Source organism: Megalobrama amblycephala, linkage group LG20 (genome assembly GCF_018812025.1).
Source record: "Megalobrama amblycephala isolate DHTTF-2021 linkage group LG20, ASM1881202v1, whole genome shotgun sequence".
Taxonomy (NCBI): domain Eukaryota; kingdom Metazoa; phylum Chordata; class Actinopteri; order Cypriniformes; family Xenocyprididae; genus Megalobrama; species Megalobrama amblycephala.
This window is the reverse complement of record NC_063063.1, coordinates 23,442,589-23,465,337: the sequence shown is the minus strand read 5'-3', so window position 1 is coordinate 23,465,337 and position 22,749 is coordinate 23,442,589. Positions and strand designations below refer to the sequence as shown.

At 36.2% G+C, this 22,749-nt stretch overlaps 1 protein-coding gene across 1 annotated transcript in view; it reads left to right on the top strand.

Annotated features, from left to right (window-relative positions):
• Positions 1 to 35: 35 nt before the first annotated feature.
• sema4gb (sema domain, immunoglobulin domain (Ig), transmembrane domain (TM) and short cytoplasmic domain, (semaphorin) 4Gb) overlaps positions 36 to 22,749 on the top strand; it is a 34,839-nt gene continuing 12,125 nt past the window's right edge. The window contains 8 exon segments of the mRNA XM_048171671.1: positions 36 to 172; positions 3,208 to 3,505; positions 17,145 to 17,296; positions 17,382 to 17,444; positions 20,299 to 20,397; positions 20,499 to 20,589; positions 20,667 to 20,780; positions 21,241 to 21,395. Coding sequence (XP_048027628.1) covers positions 3,376 to 3,505; positions 17,145 to 17,296; positions 17,382 to 17,444; positions 20,299 to 20,397; positions 20,499 to 20,589; positions 20,667 to 20,780; positions 21,241 to 21,395 — 804 coding nt within the window. The 5' untranslated portion in view covers positions 36 to 172; positions 3,208 to 3,375.

Genomic DNA, 22,749 nt, shown 5'->3' with positions numbered 1-22,749 from the left:
AATATTACCCAGAGAGGCGTGGCTTGGCTTCACCTGAGTCTGTTCTGAGGAACCGCATGTGCGTGCAGCGCAGTACAGTCAGATCTCCAGAGCAGAGGCATCATTAGCAGCACAACGGGGAATCCTATGGAAACACAGGGTGACTGACGCTTACTTTTTCTGAAACACTGAGGTAATGTAACTACAGTGTTTATGATACATCTCTGACATTTTTCATGTGCTTTTTTTATTACATTTCTGTAGTTATTGGTTTGTATCGTTGCGCATAATCTGTTGTAATGTATGCGGAGCCTGCTGGGGTGTCTACACGCAGGTGAAGGTGACTGGGAATGAGTGCCAGAAGTGTCCTTAAAAATACCGCAGTGGTGTGCAATCTGATGTAGACCACACGCCGTAACAAACTAAAACACTTTTTTTCATAATGGTCATAAAAGTCGAGTATCTATCTATCTATCTATCTATCTATCTATCTATCTATCTGACACTGAGTGATTTATCATAGGTATCAGAGATGTCAGTTATTGTGAGCTCCCTTTTATTCTGAAAGTTGACCAGGAATTGAAAAATACATGTGTAAAATCAAAATTGCTTCAATTTAGCATTTCAAATCTATTCATAATTAATTCTACCTTGCTCAACTAATATTGGTTATTAATAAAATGTAGACCTACTAAATTATTAGCATGCTTTTGATCTGTGCAGTATTTATTAGGGCCAGAGTTTAGTGTTTATGTCCTTTTTTTCTGTGCTGCAATAAATTCATATTTTTAATATTTTTTCTAATAATACAGAAATAAGTAAAATTGCATCTCTGTGCCAGAGGATGACAGAAAGAGCAGATCAGATTACTTCTGTAAATAAAAGATGTGTTTAGAAATTTCAGATAATGAATTCAGTGAAACCAAATAACATCCCCCATTTTGATTGTTTTGTTCTAATGGGGAATGTCTCAACTCTCATGGGCTTTCACAGAGCTCACCTCAATCCAGTTAACGGATGTTGGCACAAAACCGTCCTAAGCTGGTGCATGAAATTTTTTTGACGACCAAGCCATGAAAACATCTTCAGAAACAGTGCCCTTGTCTTTTGATTTAATTAACCCATTAAGTAGACAGATAATGCACTCATTAATGGCATCAAAGTAACTTTGTCTGTTAATCTTGTCTAGTGCATTCTTGAATAGTTCATTCTTTCCATTACATCAAATCAAACATGTTATTTATTTACATCAAAACTGCTTTTGTAGGGGAATTAGTGATAATGTCTGATGGAATGCAAACTTGAACTATTTTGACATACATAATTATAAATAACAATAAATTATAAATGAAAACAAATGCAATGCATTTCGGCATGCAGTAATCAATATTTATGAGAGATATTGAAATAAGACTTGAAAATCTTTTGACTCTTTCAGTGCAGCTAAACTAGATTAAGTGCAGATGGCGAATTAGTGAGATATGCCATAAAATCCCACATTTGGGTGATTGGAGGTATTTCTTCACCATCTGTGGAAATGTCAGACTCGAAATATAGTGTTTACATTGTTCGCCTGACAGATGGCTATATCAGAAATGATTTCTTATTTTATGACCTTTTATGCTTGATGCTTCTGTATGTACTAACTACAGAATAAAGGCCTGGTTTCACAGACAGGGCTTTGATTAAGCCAGGATTAGGCCTTAGTTCAATTAGGACATTTAGCTTTTATTAAAAAAACATTACTGGTGCGCATCTTGAAACAAAACAATGGCTCTGACATATTTTAAGATCTGTTGGTGCAAGCTGCTTTCAGTTAAAACAGCTCAAACATGCATTTTAGTCTGGGACTATAGGCTTAAGCCTTGTCTGTGATGTGAACCTGGGGGATAGTGTAGATGCAGACAGACAAATCAGGGTTGCCAAGTCTGCGCCAAGTTTAAACCGTTGCCGTGGGTTGATTTTTTTAAAGGTATGACATATTGCATCAGTTATATTTGACTGAAATTCTTCATTCTACCAATGATAAAACTGTGATAGATAATTAGTTTTGTGGAGGAAGGCCACTGGTAGGGAGCCTATATGATTTGTGTTTATGATCACTGCGATATAGTGTTTTTTAATTTGCATAACATTGACTGTAAAATATGTATTTTAGGCATGTGGATGGCAAATTTTGAGTTTTGATATTTGGGATGCGGTCATTGGGCTATTTTTGATTGGCCATTGGAGTAGTTTTTTATGCAGACCTGGCAACCCATGAGGCAAACGTACATTTCCAGCATGTGACGTGTTTAGGGGGGATGTCTTGCTATTCAATGCTACCCTGAGCAGGGTGCTTATTGTAACAGGAGAGGTGTTAACGCATGTGTTTACAGTATATTGATGGAACTGTGTGATATGCATTAACCCAGCAGCTATCCAGCAAGGTACAAGAAACCGGAGCAAAGCAAAGCCATTTATATACACTTCAATGTGCTCTATACTGGCTGCATATATTGATTCTATATCCACTGCATCCATATCCATTTCACTGTCACATAATGGTGCTTCTAGACAACAAACACATTTAAGCGATACCTCATAATATACAAAGCATTTTTGTGACTCTAAGTGTTTCGGAATGAAGTTTACTGACTCTAAATTGAATCAAAAGCTACAAAATTTGCTTTTGATGCAGTTCTCCAAAGCCAAAAATTGTGCATCCTCCACATCCAGAGTCCATGCCAGAAAAATATTTTAAAATGACTGCCTGGACGCAGTGTGACCAAGAAAAAGCTTTGTATTGTTTTATTGTCGTCCCTTCAATATTAACCATTTTATTGCCATCTTATATGCATGAAGTACTTGGAAAGTGAAGAAAATGGTTATGCTGCTCTAAAGTGCATCAAATGCATCAGTGATCATGATGTTGCTTCAATCCACATTTATAAGTGCATTTCATCAAGATGTGTGTTCCCTGAGAAACAAATCCATGAGCTTTTTCTGAGCACAATGCTGTACCAGCTACAGGAATGTAAATTGTTTTGCACATTTTTAGGTGATAGCCTGAGACTTTTGTACATCTCTGTAGAGTTTGATAATAGCGTTTGATTCAGTAGACATGCATTGCACTATGAAATGTTTAGTGGATGCATTTGTGTATGATGTGCTTTCTCATCAACCCATCTGCTCTTGATATGCATCTCAGGAAGGAAAAGTCTTACTCATTTTATCTTGCCAATGCAGCGGGAAACCTTTGACAGAGCAAGGATGAGTTAGCAGCCCATGACTGCACTGCTGGAAGGGGAGCCTGTTCTAGTGAATCAGCATCAATTACACCACATTATCTTCAGCAGAGTGTTGCTGGAAGGACCTGCCTGGATCCTAGCAGAACCTTAGTGCATCCTTTTGATCATGGGGCAGACCAAACCGCTAACCTCCATGCTGGTCGGGCTCGGACACCTAATATCTGTCATTTGGGGTTTTCCATTTGGACCAGTCCTTGATGTGGATGTCACCCCCAGAACAACTGTACATGTCAATGGTAAGGCTCTTTACATGTAATTCTGTGTTGTGCACCATTAAGAACAGAATTGAGATTGCCTAGAACATTGGCCTTCATTGAATTGACATTTTTGTATAGTAAAAATAAATAAATAGTTTATGAAAAATAAACAAACCAGGGTGAAACAACACAATGCATTATGTGTGTTGAAGTTCTTTGACTTGCAATTCAGTAAATTTCTCTTCTTGTCATTCCAAATTCCAAATTGAAAGGAAGCCAATTCTTCATTTCTGAATTTTGCCTGATGCAATTATCTCAATATCAGATTGTAGTGTTACATAGCATGCACTTGGTATGTTTATACCATATATTATACCTTATATTCTTATTAAAAAAGATTTGAATAAATATTAAACCTTGAATTATACAGTACAGTCCAAAAGTTTGGAACCACTAAGATTTTTAATGTTTTTAAAAGAAGTTTCATCTGCTCACCAAGGCTACATTTATTTAATTAAAAATACAGTAAAAAACAGTAATATTGTGAAATATTATTACAATTTAAAATAACTGTGTACTATTTAAATATATTTGACAAAGTAATTTATTCCTGTGATGCAAAGCTGAATTTTCAGCATTGTTACTCCAGTCTTCAGTGTCACATGATCCTTCAGAAATCATTCTAATATGCTGATCTGCTGCTCAGTAAACATTTATGATTATTTTCAATGTTGAAAACAGTTGTGTACTTTTTTTTTTTCAGGATTCCTTGATGAATAGAAAGTTCAAAAGAACAGCATTTATCTGAAATACAAAGCTTCTGTAGCATTATACACTACCGTTCAAAAGTTTGGGGTCAGTAAGAATTTTTATTTTTATTTTTTTTAAAGAAATTAAAGAAATTAATACTTTTATTCAGCAAGGATGCATTAAATCAAAAGTGTCAGTAAAGACATTTATAATGTTACAAAAGATTAGATTTCAGATAAACACTGTTCTTTTGAACTTTCTATTCATCAAATAATCCTGAAAAAAAATATTGTACACAAATATTTTGTACAATTGTACACATTAAATGTTTCTTGAGCAGCAGATCAGCATATTAGAATGATTTCTGAAGGATCATGTGACACTGAAGACTGGAGTAATGATGCTGAAAATTCAGCTTTGCCATCACAGGAATAAATTACTTTGTAATAATATTTCACAATATTACTGTTTTTACTGTATTTTTAATTAAATAAATGTAGCCTTGGTGAGCAGACGAAACTTCTTTTAAAAACATTAAAAATCTTAGTGGTTCCAAACTTTTGGACTGTACTGTACATCATGAGGCCATTTACTTAGTTTCCATTGTCAATAAAGGTAACAGTTGTGTTTTGCTTCATTCATGGGCTGTGCTGAATGTGTTTGACATTGTTTTGCCTGAAGTGCTGGAGGCTATGTCAGTTTCTGGATATTATTAAACGGCCCTTCTCACTTGTCCTGGCCCAGTTCATGAGATTCACACAGCAGATGCTGTGAGAATATAAAGTGAGATTAGGTCACACTCACTCCTGTGAGGTTAGTTATCATGTAGTGTACATACCCTACTATAGTAAATGTATCCCATTTATATACACTACCATTCAAAAGTTTGGGGTCAGTAAGAATTTTTTTATTTTTTTTTTTGAAAGAAATTAATACTTTTATTCAGCAAGGATGCATTAAAAGTAAATTGATCTAAATAGACAAATATATTTCAAATAAATGCTGATCTTTTGAACTTTCTATTTATGTCCCTTAGATGTTAGAGAAATATTGGCTAGGGGTAAAAGGGAGTGTAATATTAAAAGAAAATGTGTGTGTGTTTCAAAATGATGGAATGGCAGTAAAAGAGAAGGATATAGACTGTACTCTTGAATCAATTTGAAAAATGTATTTTTCAAAGTGTACAGTGCCAAATAAAAAAAGGGAAAAAATCAATAACAACAAATCACAACAATACAAATCAGACTGAGGTGGGAAGGCGAGCACGAGAGGTTGTAAATAAATAGAACAAAATGCATCTAACTAGTTTTTATCAACTAAACTGACTATCAAAAAAAAAAAAAGTACACTATTCATCAAAGAATTCTGAAAAAATATTAAGCAGCACAACTGTTTTCAACATTGATGATAATAAGAAATGTTTCTTGAGCAGAAAATCAGCATATTAGAATGATTTCTGAAGGATCATGTGACACTGAAGACTGGAGTAATGATGCTGAAAATTCAGCTTTGCTATCACAGGAATAAATTACATTATAAAATGTATTAAAATAGAAAGCAGATATTTTAAATTGTAATAATATGACAAAATATTACTGTATTTCTGATCAAATTAATGCAGTCTTGGTGAGACTTCTTTCATAAACATTACAAAATCTTACCAACCCTAAACCTTTGAACTATAGTGTATACTGCACATATAGTGGCCATTTCATACCAAAGTGTTTACCGAAGAGGTCAGTAACTAGTAAAATAGTTTGTGTGGAAGAAGTTAAGAGGCCTAGACAAAGTGATTGTGAGCCAGGCCTCCCTGATGCTCTTAAATCTGCCACAGCTTGTTGTCTTTATGTTTTTGCACCAAATAGGTTTCCAATAAATGTAGGTGAACGTTAATATTAGTTATTGATGAATAATGCCTACAATTTGGAATAAAGCCCAAGCTTTTTCTATAGCTGAATGTTCTCTCGGAGTAGATTTGCCGTCTGACTGCACTGATTAAGATGAATGTGTATTTATCACCACAGACTCACTCCATCGTTTAAGCCAATTTTCCTATTTCTGGCTGGTCGGGGTGCTTGAACAAATAGATTGATGTTTTGATAGTGCTTACAGAGCCAGTGTTTACATTTTAGGTGGAATCAGTCTATGAATGACTCTGAAAAGATGAATATAAAGCCTTTTTAACCGTCTTAAAATATATACGTCAGTTTTTTACTTTATTGCATGTAAGAAAATTGACATACTTGTAAAATGATTAAGCATGTTTTGACATCTTTCATACATCTTTACCCACTCACTCAGCTACTTAAACTGAAGTGTTGCTAAAGATTTCTGCTGCATAATAGCTCAATCCATTTGTGCTCAGACACTGCAGATCTTGTTCATGTAATTTTGTCTCCATTATTGTATTTTTCTCCTTGCCCTGGTTGACTCAAGTCCTTGACCTATATTTGGTCTCTCTTGGGATGAGAGGTAGAGCTAGAGCATACAGAATGAGAAGGGAGAGTGTACACATAAATGTAGGAAAGTATTTTCTCTGTTAAATCAAATTTGTGTCTCACAATATGTCTATACAAGGAGAATGTTACAATTTTTAATTAAAAATGAGCACATTTTGAGGGTGTAACAAAAGGTGCTAACTTGCTTTAATGGTTTGCTGTAGTGGTTTTGAGTAGATTGAGTGTTTTCTTTTTATCTTCAGGTCATTGGGTTCTTGGTTGTCTGGTTTTTGTAGTGCTTAGCAGACCTGAAGTAATGCTGAAATGAAATATGTATACATGTGTAATTCGTCTGGGGTAGCAGGACAAGGGGAAAAGTGCATCTGGGGTCTTTAGAGATAAAGTCTATCTCTGACTTTGTGTGTCTGTCTATTGAAGGTCTAAAGACCTTGAGATGTTAGACAGTAATTTTGTAGAAATAATTTTAGTCACGGAAATGTGTATAAATATATATCCTTATCCAGCTATCGCTAAAGACATGGAAAAAGTCATGGAAATTCATTGGTCAAAAGGTGTGGGTAGTTTCTGCTGAACGTCTGATAAAAAGAATCACAGTATGAGAGTTATCGTGTAAGGTCAGGAGGTTTGTAGAAAAGAGCTATATCTGTATGTACTGTTCGGCAAGCAAGGTAACATTTCTTGAAAACACTGAGGATCACAGAAAAGGCATTTAAAATACACATCTAACATTCACTTTTTGTTGTAAACAAGAGTTATAGCTCTCCTCTGAGACTAATAAAAAGGTAGGCTTGATAATCCAAACCCACAGAATCCAGCCCTCAGATGGAGGGGGTTTTATCTGCGTGGGGGTTGCTGTTGTCTTGGTGACAGGATTTGAGCGGTGGCATATACTTCCTTCTTTTAGTACAGAAATAGCATCAATAATAAAAACACATTTGTTTACATTGCATTATGCTACAAATTATATCTTGCATTATGCAAAAAAAGTGTGTCTGAGATTTATTTTATTGTTCTAGTAGAGAATTGCTTGTGTTAGTTTTTCCCCACATTTGCTTCCTGGACTTTGGGTGCATTTTAAAAGGAGACCTATTATGCAAAATTCATTTTACATGGTGTTTGAACATAAGTAAGTGTACACAACCACCTTATAATGATAAATAGCCACCCACTTTTTTTTTTTTTTTTTTCTTTTTTTTTTAAGGGGACCTATTGTGACCCATTTACAATATGTAATATAAGTCTCTGGTGTCCCCAGAATGTGTCTGTGAAGTTTCAGCTCAAAATATAATTTATTATAGCTTGTCAAATTTGCCCCTATTTGTGTGTGAGCAAAAACATGCTGTTTTTGTGTGTGTCCCTTTAAATGCAAATGAGCTGCTGCTCCCCCTTTCCAGAAGAGGGCGGAGCCGTAACAGCTTGTGCTTCGGTTGCTCAACAACAACAAAGCTGGAGAATCTCACGCAGCCAAAATGACGATTGAAGAGACTCAGGAAGAGGTTACAACATTAGAATGCATCTGGACGTTTCTGAATGGTTAGTGGAGAAATTTATGTAGTTGCTGTGGAGATGATTCACCTCATCGACTAGCATGTGCCGTCATGTTAATCTTTTGTGCAAATCCAGCGTTGAATTGAGCCTCGTTTGTGAAGCAATCCGGCGTAAAATGACGGCATGGCAACAACACTCTACTACAACAACTCTTCCTCTTCTCTAAAGCAGCCCAACATGGCCTCCTCACCCCCTTTGTTGCATGTTCTCAGGGACAGGGTTGATGTAAATTTTGGGGTTTGTGATGTCACCAATCTGGGAAGAAGCTCATTGTAGTCCCTACCAGCTGTTTGTTGTAGTCCTTAAAAAGCGCTTTCTGTAGAAGAAAAAAATCTCCCTTTGCATTGAACTTTGAGCGTCGTAACTTTGCAGATGTTGTTTATGCTCAGAGCAACATTACACTCTAACTAAAGTTAAAAAAGTGAAATCATAATCCCCATAAAACCTCAACAGTCTCATAGAACAAGCCGTTTTCATTTTCTGTACAATGTGACATCACAATTAGAAGTTTTAACTGATATTGCTTTAAAATGCATGCAGATAATAAACTTTCAGGATGAAGAAGAACTGCAATGTCTTTGACCGTGATCACAATATAGATGATAATCAAAACCAAATAGATGTTTTGTTAGTATTTTGGCAGAGTATCCAATGCAGTCAGGAGCTGTTGAAGGAAGTACTATTCCAAGCAGCAGCTCATTTGCATTTACAGACACATGCACGAAAACAGCATGTTTTTGCACACACTAAAAAATGGGTATTTACAACAATGTATAATTAATGATCTGTGAGGTATTTTGAGCTGAAACTTCACAGACACATTCTGGGGACACCAGAGACTTAAATTACATCTGTAAAAAAAGGGGGCATTATAGGTCCCCTATAAAACCAGTATTTCCTCTCCAACCAAAAACTAAATTTCCCTGCCAAGAAGCAATATTTAAAACTTATGACTCTTTTCAAATTCTTTTTGTATTTTACATTGTGTCATAACTACGAAGTCACAATGCTCAGCTATTTTTTTTCTTATATATACACATCTTTATATATATATGCATCTCATTTGGTAGCTCCACCCACTGTGAAAGCTCATTGGTCCAGAATTCCAGGTTGCCTGTGATTGACAGAATTTTCACTTCCAGTGCAGACAGATAAATTACTAATCACTGGGAACCTGGTTCATGCTTGATTTGGACTCTGAACTCTCAGTGGTTGCCACATGGTTGATGATCAGTTCAATGCCAAGAACTGGAACCAATCAATGACCATTATTGCTTTTTGGGCAAGATATTTATCAAAAGGTTGCTGAAGCAGAACTGCAGTAAGTTCACAGTAAGTCAATGATTTGAAATGAAAAACATCTATTAAATGTCAAGTTACATTTAATCATGTTTGTATAGTTACACTTAATGTTTTCAAATATAAAACTTGTTGTAAAAATTGTTTTGATTAATGTCAATTTAACAGCCTGTGCAAACTTCCTGGGCTCATATTACATGGTTTTGGTATAATAAAATACAGATCTCTATTAGTGTTAGTGTGTGAATTATTAAAGCAGTACTGTGAGATGTCCTATTAATGGGATTGAGTATATTTTGTAGTCCTGGTAAAGCTGGACCGTGGTTGTGTAATGTTGATCATGTCTGCAGCTGACTGTTCTCACCCGGCAGTGTCAGTATTTATTTAGTCAGTGCTTGCCCCCTAGCAAACACGATTCCGATTGGACACAGGACCACTGTGGCTGCTCGGCCAAGTTTGTTTGGTCCAGGGGTGGCGTGAGTCAACAGTCAAGTCACACACACAGACAGATGCACAAAAATGCATCGGTTTGTAGCATTAGGTGAGAGCTACAATACTTACCCATTGTAGTGTGTCCTTGGGCCATATACACACCCACCCACACACTGTCATATTTTCATGTCATATATTCATACTCGCATATACTCTAATATAAGAAGAATATGCTCCTATTTCAAGTTCATACAGACAAACACACCCATTGTGCACAATTTGCATATTACCGGCTTGGCACAAAGGTTTTGTGGTTGAAACTTGGTTCAAGTCTTATAGGGAACAGTAAACAAAGCACATAAACACACTGCTAGAACACAACAGGAGGCCTTGGGCACTGTGTTGACTCTGCTCATGGATTTGTTCCCCCAGTGATGCACAGAGTCCGCCTGTTTTTATAGACTGGTGCAATAGGGCAGTTAGTGTACCTATCTAGCAGCCCACAGGCTGTTTTTTCGTGAGTCCCATGTTTGCCATAATGTTATGTTATGCCGTAACGGTTCCAAAAGAAAGTGTTTATTAGAAATTGCGTTCATTGAGTGTTACAAATAATTTGATGAAAATGTATTTTATCATGTCATATTATTGTAATTTCTTTTGTTTAAGCCTATGTGTGAACTCTCGTCCCGGTCCTCAAATTTTAAACAGATATAAATGCAAATAGCCTAAAATAAATAACATAAATGTATTGTTTATTTAAGTTTTGAGATTTATGCATTAAAAGAAATGTAGTTCTTAATACAAAATATAATAATGACAGCAATAAACCATCACATCTTATTCTGCATATGAAAATACAAAGTTAAAGCATGCAAAGCAGTAGCAAGCTGTTATTGTCATAGAAAACAACATGAAAACAATGTAATGACACGGAATGACATTTCAGCAAATCAGCTTGCAATGTTTGCAAGCTGATTTGCTGAAATGTCATCCCATTGTTTTCATTTTTAGCTTTAAATCGGGACTCTACAGCTTCTGGACATTTTTTTTTATTAATAATACATTTTATTTATATAGCACATTTTGCACGTCCTGATATTGGTGAGTTAGATGCGTTCCTGGGTCAACATATTTTGTCAACATTCTAGTCTGAAAATTTAGTCTTAACCCTATTCCTACCCCTAAACCTAACCCTACCCATAAGTTATACCAAAAATCAGAGGGAAATGATAGATGAATAACACTGATGTAAAAAGCATCAATTCATGACTTTAAGCCTAAACTTAACATAATCTGTAAACTTGTCCCTCAAATCTGATTGGTTGATTTGAATGTTGTTGAACTCAGCAATAATAGGTTATGCAGCACAGCACATACAAGAAATGCAGCTTAAAGTGCTTTATAATAAAAAACATTACAATAAGCATGAAAACAACTTAAAATACCATAATGAATGTAATATGCATAATATGCATAACAAAAAATGGAAATGAAAACCAATAATAAAAGTAAACAATACAAAGAATGCCAGAAAATTCATTTGCTAGTTAAAAGTTCAAGTAAAATTAGCTTTCTTTTAAAAATATTTAGCAAGCTGGCTTTCTTACTATCTATTGTTAATGTGCTCCATAACTTTGGGCCATAATTGACAAAGACGGCATCCCTTCAATTTTTTTTTTTTTCAATTGTTAAAGGGATAGTTCACCCACAAATGAAAGTTTCCCATGATTTACTCACCCTCAAGCCATCCTAGGTGTATATATGACTATCTTCTTTCAGACAAACACAATTGGAGATATATTTAAAAATATCCTTAGTCCTCCAAGGTTCATAATGGTTGTGAATGGGGGGCCGCATTTTGAAGTAAAAAATAATGCATTCATACATAAAAAAGTAATCCATATGAATCCAGTGTGTTAATAAAGGCCTTCTGAAGCGAAGTGATGCGTTTTTGTAAGAAAAAACTTTATAAAGTCAAATAACTAGCTTCCGGCGGACGACCATACGCAGGATGCACAAGTCAATTTGTGGTGGAAGAGTATCCTTTGACTTGACGCACAACGTAATGACGAACACAGAGGCGCAGAGGATAGAGCAAAACAAATCACCAGTCATAGATTTTAAGAGAAATTTCAGAGGATTTTGATATAAGAGAAGAGTAGCTTAAAGGTGCCCAAGAATGCTTTTTCACAAGATGTAATATAAGTCTAAGGTGTCTCCTGAATGTGATTTTTTTAAATTATTTTTTTTTAACTGCCTATTTTGGGGCATCATTAACTATACACTGATTTTGGCAGCGCCGCCCCTTTAAATCGCGTGCTCCCTGCCACACGAGCTCTGGACTATATTACAGTGCATTTACAAAGTTCACACAGCTAATATAACCCTCAAATGGATCTTTACAAGAAGTTTGTCATGCATGCTGTATGCATGCTTCGAATTATGTGAGTAAAGTATTTATTTTGATGTTTACGTTTGATTCTGTATGAGTTTGAGGCTATGCTCTGTGGCTAACGGCTAATGCTACACAGTTAGAGAGATTTACAAAGAATTAATGTTTATGCATTATACAGACTGCACGTTTAAAAATGAAAATAGCGACGGCTCTCTTGTCTCCGTGAATACAGTAAGAAACGATGGTAACTTTAACCACATTTAACAGTACATTAGCTAATGAAACATTTAGAAAGACAATTTACAAAAAAAATACTAAAAATCACAAAAAATATCATGCTATCATGGATCATGTCAGTTATTGTTGCTCCATCTGCCATTTTTCGCTGTTGTTCTTGCTGGCTTACCTTGTCTGTGCACAGATCCAGACGTTAATACTGCCTTTCCTTGTCTAATGCCTTGAACATGGGCTGGCATATATGCAAATATTGGGGTCATACATATTAATGATCCCGACTGTTACGTAACAGCGTGTTTTCCGGAAGTCTTTTAAACAAATGAGATTTATATAAAAGGAGGAAGCAATGGGGTTTGAAACTCAATGTATGTCTTTTCCATGTACTGAACTCTTGTTTTTTAACTATGCCAATATAAATTCAATTTTTGATTCTAGGGCACCTTTAAATTTCTTGCACAGCCCTATTTGTTTGAACCACAAGAGGCGTCTAAGCTTACAATACTCCTACATCCTGCATCATACATCACGTCAGAAGATTACTCATTGTCGACTTGCGCATTCTGCGTACGTTCGTCCGCCAGAAGCTAGTTATTTGAATTTACAAAGTTTTAAATATGGATATTTTCCTTACAAAAATGCATTGCTTTGCTTCAGAAGGCCTTTATTAACCACCTGGAGTTGTATGGATTAATTTTTATGGATGGATGCATTATTTTTGACTTCAAAATGCGGCCCCCCATTCATAACCATTGGAGGACTAAGGATATTTTTAAATATATCTCTGATTGTGTTCGTCTGAAAGAAGATAGTCATACACCTAGGATGGCTTGGGTAAATCATGGGATAATTTTCATTTTTGGGTGAACTATCCCTTTAACCCTTTTTTTTTTTTACATTTTTATACTCACCATATGATAAAATTAATACAAGGCCATTTTTACTGCTACACTCAAAAAAATTAATTGTTGGATTTACTTAAAAAATAAGCGTCAAGTGGTTCCACGCAACAATATTGAGTAATTTGTACAAAGAACTATTTAGTTGAATGAACAAAAGAAATTCAAGTAAAGCTGACAAAATTTAAATACAAATCATTTGAATGTCACTGTTACATAATGCTTATATGTGCAGTTTACTTAATAATGTTATGTTGATTACATAAGGTGAACATTTTTTATTTTTTTTTAATAATCATTTAAATAAAAAGGATACAACATATCAGAATGCAGCCCCTCACCCCAAAATGAACTCAAAAAAATAACTAATTGAACAAACTCAATTGAATTGAGAGCAGGAATTTCATCCTATAAACATGCGTATATGAGTGCACGCAGCCTAAACACAGGCGACACTCTTCTGCATGATGGTAACCACAAAATTCAAAAACATTACAGAAACTTCTCTAAATGTCCAACATAACTGAACATTAAACACTAACATAAACTAGCAACATCTTTCCCTTTACTGAAAAACACATAAAATAACACTTTAATCCCTAAATTTACTCTCCTAATGCAGTCCCTTGCAAAGCATGCTGGGAACTACGGAGTTAGTTATGTCAACAATGTGTGCGTTTCACACAGCAATGTTAAGTTGACTGAACAAACACTTACTAAGTAAAGCTGACAGTACTCAATTTTAGTAGAAACAACGCAGTTAAATTACGTTCATGTAGTTACATGAGTTTTTTAAGTAATGTGAACAAGGGTGGTTTGAGTGAAACTAACAACAGTGAAAGTTCATTTTTTTGAGTGTATTCTAACTTGCATTAATATGAAAAAAAGGTCATGAAGTCAAACGAGAGACTTGAAAGTAACGCTATGTATAGATTAAGCTGTCATTATACAAAATTATTTGACTACTCAGTGCCACGATTGACTAATTAGAATCAAGTATTCAAGAGACAAATGTGTCAGATGTACATGGCATTAAGGCTTTGCCAGACATGTACGTCCAAATGAATACTCTGTTGGCCTTCCCTTTTCCTGTAAATCCTGATATGTTGTTATTAAAGTGCAATACTGGTATGGCTGCGGGTGTGTGTATGAGTGTCTGTGTGCGGACATGGTCCAAGGACACACAATGTGCTTTGAGCTCAAAGGCTTTTGTGTGATCTCTCAGTTTATCATCAGCTCTGCACTCATCACTGTGTGTTACAGTCACTATCTTTCTCTATCTACACAATGAGACACAAGGATTAACTACACACACAGAATGTCGTCACTTTGCCCGAGGTCTTAAATCGTGTTTGCATAACTTAATAGTTTCTTTCCTGTTATGAGTAATATTAGCCTCTGGTCCTCTCACGCGCACAGCAGCCCGTAGGTCTGTTCTGACCTTTCTTTGATTGACAGTTTAGATCCTCATGGCCTTGACTTTTAGGTTTATACTGTCACTCATTCTCACACTAGCTCAAAACACTAGACCAGTACTGCTTGTTTGTACGTATTTGATTCGCTAAAAAGAACCGGCTCACAAGATTCATTCGTTAGGAAAGCGGACTACACCGTTTGCTCTGTTTGCTTTTAGTTCTCTAAAAAGAACTGCTTCATAAGAGTCATTCACTCAGGAATTTGACCAAACTCATTGCTCTGTATGCTTTTGATTCACCAAAAAGAACCAGCCCACAAGAGTCATTTATTAGAGAATCAAACTACACTGGTTCCACTGTATAATTTTGGTTCACTGAAAAGAACCGACTCAAAGTCATTCATTCAGGAATTAGACTACACTGGTTGTGCTATATGTTTTTGATTTGCTAAAAAGAACCAGATCTCAAGACTCACTCATTTGGGAATCAGACTACACTCATTTGTTCTGAAATCGGACTACGATTTCAGAATTCTGTTTGCTTTTAGTTCTCCAAAAAGAACTGCTTCATAAGAGTCATTCGCTCAGGAATTTGACTAAACTGATTGCACTGTATGCTTTTGATTCACCAAAAAGAACTGGCTCATAAGAGTCATTCATTCGGGAATCAGACTCCATTGGTTGCACTGTATGCTTTTTAATTCATTAAAAATAATCGACTCAGTCATTCATTCAGGAATCAGACTACACTGGTTATGCTGTATGTTTTTGATTCACTATAAAGAAATGGCTCACAAGAGGCATTTGTTCTGGAATCGTGTTACACTGGTTATGCTGTATGCATTTGATTCGCTGAAAAAAATAAATGGATCACAAGAGTCACTTGTTTAGGAATTGGACTACACTGGTTGTGCTATACGTTTTTGATTTGCTAAAAAGAACCAGATCTCAAGACTCACTCATTTGGGAATCAGACTACACTTGTTGCACTGTATGCTTTTGATTCGCCAAAAACAACCGACTCACAAGAGTCATTTGTTCTGAATCGGACTACATGTTTGCTTTTAGTTCTCTAAAAAGAACTGCTTCATAAGAGTCATTCTCTCGGGAATTTGACTAATCCAATTGCTATGTCTGCTTTTGATTCACCAAAAAGAACTGGCTCATAAGAGTCATTCATTCAGGAATCAGACTACACTGGTTGCACTTTGTTTTTGATTCTCTAAAAATAATCAGATCACAAAAGTCGCTTGTTTGGTAATCAGACTACACTGGTTGTGCTTTTTGCTTTTAGTTCACTAAAAAGAACTGCTTCATAAGAGTCATTCTAAAAATGGCCTCACTAAGCCATCGGATTTTATGAAAAAAATCTTTATTTGTGTTCCAAAGATGAACAAAGGTCTTACGGATGTTGAACGACATGAGGGTGAGTAATTAATGACAGAATTTTCATTTTTGGGTGAACTAACTCTTTAAGTTCTGATTCCAAATTCTTTATATTCCATGCTTGGACACTGGATCCTGGATGTACCGTATATTGTTGCTGATGTAGACTTTTAGCATGTGTATGGGGGCTGGGTGGTTTGAGAGGCAGGGGAAGGGCATTTGAGGGGTACCATGGTTGATATGTGGCCTAATACTGCCAAGTCTCATCAGTAGAGCCCACCCGTCTCTCAGTATGGGGCAGGAAATCTCAGCACGCAGTGTTGTAGATGGCCAAAACAAATCCTTTTCTCTTCAGAATGTGCCTGGGTTTACTTTATGCCCTTAATTCGAGGAAGCAGACCACCCAAATAAGTTAATGGTGTTTTAATATTTACTTAATCATTGTACATAAAAACAGAAAGTGCTAAATGCACTATTCTTTTAGAACACCTATTTTGATTTCTCTTTCCCTAACTCTTTTTATTGTGCCAACATTTCTTTTTTACAGTGAAATTAGATCTTAGATTAATGTGACAGTTTTGCCACATTAATGCAAATCATGCAATATATTCTCATGTTCCTCTTCTTCTTTCGCCCACAAAGCTTTGTTTCATTATTCTGTTTCCATGGTCATGTTTTCTTTGTTGCTTTTTAGTTATTCATCGGTTATGTTGAGAATTCAGCTCTCCATTCATTTCACTTAAAAGATTTCCAATAATTGACAGAAGAGTGTATGGAGCTATAAGTGGGTCTCTATGATGTTGACACAATTTGGTCATGTTTGTCCCTGTTTTTCTAACTGGGTCTCTCTCTGTGTTGGCAGGGCTGCTTGGTTGTAATCATTTCCATGGAGCTGCAGTGAACTATAGCTCTCTGTTACTGGAAGATGGGCCTGGGTTGCTGTATGTTGGGGCCAGAGAGGCCATTTACAAACTGGACACGGCCAACATCTCTGACACCAATATCTCTCTTTCTGTGAGTTCTGCCTCTGCTAGTATATGTTTCATTCTACCTAATGCAGCTGGGCTTCTAATAGTTGTTGTCCATGTCTGTATAACAGCTGGAATGGGCAGCATCTGCTGAACAGAAGAGGCAGTGCCTGAGCAAAGGAAAGAACAATCAGGTATTGCCATTCTTGATGTGTAGAATATCCTCCCCTAAATCCCACAGCTCAACTCAAGTCAGGGAACAAACACTGGTAAAATATAATGTTTTAGTTGCTTTGGATGAAACTTTCTTCTAAATGTATTAGGGATGCACAATATATTGGCCACCACATCGGTATCGGCCGATATATGTTCATTTTTAATGTTATTGTTATCGGTCCGATAAGAAAATTTGGCCGATATATTAAAGCTGATAAATAGTGAATTATTTCCTTCTGCTGAGACAGTTCAGATGCACACTGTTTGCCATGATGGTTTTGAATTGCTTAAAATATGATTGAAATCACTTCAAAAAGGAAAATACAGTACAATGTACAGTGCAAGTCTGTCATATAGGCTACATAATATAATGAGAACGTTATAATTGTGTGCTTGGGACATGGCTTTTAATGGTGAGACTTTTGTTTTTGTAATCAGGCTCTCAAAAATTATATATTTAGATTTATTGGCCAATTTGTCGGTTATCGGCTTTCAAATATAAAGAATTATCGATTATTGGTATCGGCCAAAATTGTAATATCAGTGCATCCCTATACAGTTTATAAATGGAAAACCACATCTGAAGTGCTGTATATAAGGAACATATGTACTTTTTTGTGATATGCAGGTATAAAGGCCCGTTCACACCAAGGACGATAACTATAATAATAATGATAAAGATAAAGCTTTAAAGGTGCCATCGAACGTTTTTTTACAAGATGTAATGTAAGTCTAAGGTGTCCCCTGAATGTGTCTGTGAAGTTTCAGCTCAAAATACCCCATAGATTTTTTTTAATTAATTTTTTTAACTGCCTATTTTGGGGCATCATTAACTATGCACCGATTCATGCTGCGGCCCCTTCAAATGCTCACGCTCCCCACCCCCGGAGCTCGCGCTTGCCTTGAACAGCATAAACAAAGTTTACACAGCTAATATAACCCTCAAAATGGATCTTTACAAAGTGTTCGTCATGCAGCATGTCTAATCGCGTAAGTACAGTGTTTATTTGGATGTTTACATTTGATTCTGAATGAGTTTGAAGCTATGCTCTGTGGCTAATGGCTAATGCTACACTGTTGGAGAGATTTATAAAGAATGAAGTTGTGTTTATGAATTATACAGACCGCAAGTGTTTAAAAATGAAAATAGCGACGGCTCTCTTGTCTCCGTGAATACAGTAAGAAACGATGGTAACTTTAACCACATTTAACAGTACATTAGCAACATGCTAACGAAACATTTAGAAAGACAATTTACAAATATCACTAAAAATATCATGATATCATGAATCATGTCAGTTACTATTGCTCCATCTGCCATTTTTCGCTATTGTCCTTGCTTGCTTACCTAGTCTGATGATTCAGCTGTGCACATCCAGACGTTAATACTGGCTGCCCTTGTGTAATGCCTTTGAACATGAGCTGGCATATGCAAATATTGGGGGCGTACATATTAATGATCCCGACTGTTACGTAACAGTGTTATGTTGAGATTCGCCTGTTCTTCGGAGGTCTTTTAAACAAATGAGATTTATATAAGAAGGAGGAAACAATGGAAATGATATACTCACTGTATGTCATTTCCATGTACTGAACACTTGTTATTCAACTATGCCAAGGTAAATTCAATTTTTAATTCTAGGGCACCTTTAAAAATCATTCTCAAAATTAAAGAATAGCAGAGTTCACACCACAACTATAGCGATAACTGCACCGAGAAATGATATTACTCACCCTCAAGCCATTTTAGGAGTATTTGACTTTATTCTTTCTGATAAACACAATTGGAGTTATGTTAATAAATGTCCTGACACGTACAAGCTTTATAATGGCAGTGAACGGGACCAACAAGTATGAGCTGAAGAAAGTGCTTCCATCCATCAAAAACAACTCCAGGAGGATTAATAAAGGCCTTCTGAAGCGAAGCGATGCTTTTGTGTAAGACAAATATCCATATTTAATAAGTTATGAAGTAAAATATCTAGTTTCCACCAGACCGCCTTCCATATTATATTTATAAACTTTTTTCATAATTTGAAAACAGAAGGCGTAGGATGTAGCGTAAGCTTTTTTGAACTGCTGGAGGCATTACACTTTCTTCATAAGTTGAATACAGAAGGCGGTCTGGCGGATGCCAGATATTTTACTTCATAACTTGTTATAAAGCCTTTATTAACCCCCCGGAGCTGTGTGGAGTACGTTTTTGAAGGATGGATGCACTTTCTTGAGCTTCATACTTACTGCCATTATAAAGCTTGCACATATCAGGACATTTATTAATATAACTCTGATTGTGTTCATCAGAAAGAAGAAAGTCATATACACCTAGTATGGCTTAAGGGTGAGTAAAGCTTGGGGTAATTTTCATTTTAAAGTGAACTAATTCTTTAAGAGTGTAGGAAACCACATATCACATGCTCAAAAGTTGATTGTTAATTCTTGTGTGCAGACAATGCAAAATAAGATTCACATTGATTTTCATGACAAAGTCAAAATGAATGGTGGTTCTGATGTAAAAAAAAAAAAAAAAAGCAAGAGTGAGATGAAGTATAGATTATGGTGGCATGAATATAATCGAAAAATGCTTTTTAAAAATGTAAGCTGGAATGTTTTGCCAACAAGAATAATAAAAAATAGATTTTCTTATCATTATAGTATTTGAATGACATTTCAGTATTATTGAAATACAATTATGGTTTTAATTAATATTTAATTCATAATTTGACTGACTTTTTTATTTTCAAAAGTCTGCTTATGGTACTGCATAATGTACCTGTATTCTTGGTAAAATCGTAAGTGTTTTACAATAATTTCTTGTTTGTTCCATCAAAGACTGAATGCTACAATCACGTGCGATTCCTGGACAGATACAACGACACTCATCTGTACACCTGCGGGACGCATGCCTTCAGACCACGCTGTGCTTACATAGTGAGATGTTTACTGCTCTCATTCTGTCTGTCATATTGCAAAGAAATTATTATTGTGAATGTTTTATGTTCTGTTATAATATATCTCCCTGTTTTTGTCAGGATGTGGCACGCTTCACCTTTGTGCGTTTTGAGGAGGGAAAGGAGAAATGTCCTTACGACCCTACAAAGGGCTACACTGGATTTATGATAGGTACATGATTTGGATTCATAACTTGCATGCTTCTTCTTGTGTATATTATTTCAGTTGACTATAATTTGCCTTTACAGATGGCGAGATGTATTCTGCATCTCAGTATGAGTTCCGTAACATCCCTGATATACGACGCAACTTTCCTTTCCCAAATTTGCGGTCGGACGATTCCCCAACAAGATGGCTGCTGGGTTAGTTGAACATTTTTCCAAAAATAGAATGTGAATGGAGTTTGCCTGTGCAATCATGTTGCTAGGGCGTTGCTAAGGTGTTCTGACTGAGTGGTCGCACGTTGCTATTTGGTTGCTAGGGCATTCTGGATGGTTGTTTACTGGCCTAAGTCAAATCCGTTAATGGAAAAATAACTCACTGTATCATCGCCAGGCAAAGATCAAAAGGTCTGATTGCTTAGAAAAGTAATAGCACACTTCCCTTAGAAAGCATCACTAATAATTCAATACTTTTAGGCAATTTCTATTCAATAAAAAGTAAGAAATATGATTAAAAGGAACAGTAGATCCCAAAAGATTTATTTTTTAATCAATAAAGACTGTACTTTGAAACTTTCACAGACACAATAAGATCTATAAGGCTCATAATTGGTCCATTGTGGTGTGGGCAGCAGCTAATGCTGATGTTTTTTTCTCGTAGAGTCAGATTTTGTCGGCTCAGCTTTACTCAGAGAGAGCATCAACAGCTCCATCGGGGATGATGACAAACTCTACTTCTTCTTCACGGAGAGGAACACAGAACCGACGGCTTACTCCAGCCAGACCAAAGTGGCCAGGGTGGCCCGTGTGTGTAAAGTAAGAGCCGGGTTCCGGATTTATCTTGAGTTGAGCTTAACTGCTGATCTGTAGTTTTCAAATCTGGTTTTCAAACTTACATTAACCAAACATTTTCACTCCTATGTACAGACTCCTAAGTACAGTCCATAACACCACCAGCCTGACCTCATCTCTCCACACGTTTCTGGAGGTTCTGTGGTTTTGCCACTGTTGCCGGGCAGATAAAGCCCCACTACCCGAACTAGCTCTCTCGCTCGCTTTCTTTCTCCCACACATGCTCTCCCACCTGCATTACTCTCATCTCATTTAGCTTCTTCACTGTGCTCAGATAAACCACCCTACAGTTTCCCCTCACCGTTATATCTTCATTTATTTCACGCCTGCATTCACTCTGCAGCTAAAACTTCACAGCTCTGGGAAGCAGGTCAGGTCCCTTACTGTTTGACTTACTGAGGTAGGAGGGAAAGAAGCTCCAGTCCAAAGTAGGCCACACTACACAGTACACACACACATTCATATGCATGATTACACACATGTACTTGTACACATACATGTTTATGCACTACAGTTCAAAAGTTTGAGGTTGGTAAGATTTTTTAATGTTTTTGAAAGAAGTCTCTTATGCTTACAAAGACTGCATTGATTTGATTAGAGATACAGTAAAAACAGTAATATTGTGAAATATTGCAATTTAAAAAAACTGTTTTCTATTTTAAAGGGTTAGTTCACCCAAAAATGTAAATTCTGTCATTTATTACTCACCCTCATGTCGTTCCACACCCGTAAGACCTTCGTTAATCTTCGAAACACAAATTAAGATATTTTAGTTGAAATCCGATAGCTCCGTGAGGCCTCCATAGGGAGCAATGACACTTCCTCTCTCAAGATCCATAAAGGTACTAAAAACATATTTAAATCGGTTCATGTGAGTTCAGTGGTTCAATATTAATATTATAAAGCAACGAGAATATTTTTGGAGCGCCAGAAAAACAAAATAACGACTTATATAGTGATGGCCGATTTCAAAACACTGCTTCAGGAAGCATCGGAGCATAAATGAATCAGTGTGTCGAATCAGTTGTTCGGAACGCCAAAGTCACGTGATTTCAGCCATTGGCAGTTTGACACGCGATCTGAATCATGATTCGACACACTGATTCATGCTCCGATGCTTCATGAAGCAGTGTTTTGAAATCGGCCATCACTAATTATTTTGTTTTTTTGGTGCACCAAAAATATTTTCGTCACTTTATAATAATATTAATATTGAACCACTGTACTCACATGAACTGATTTAAATATGATTTTAGTACCTTTATGGATCTTGAGAGAGGAAATGTCATTGCTCCCTATGGAGGCCTCATGAAGCCAT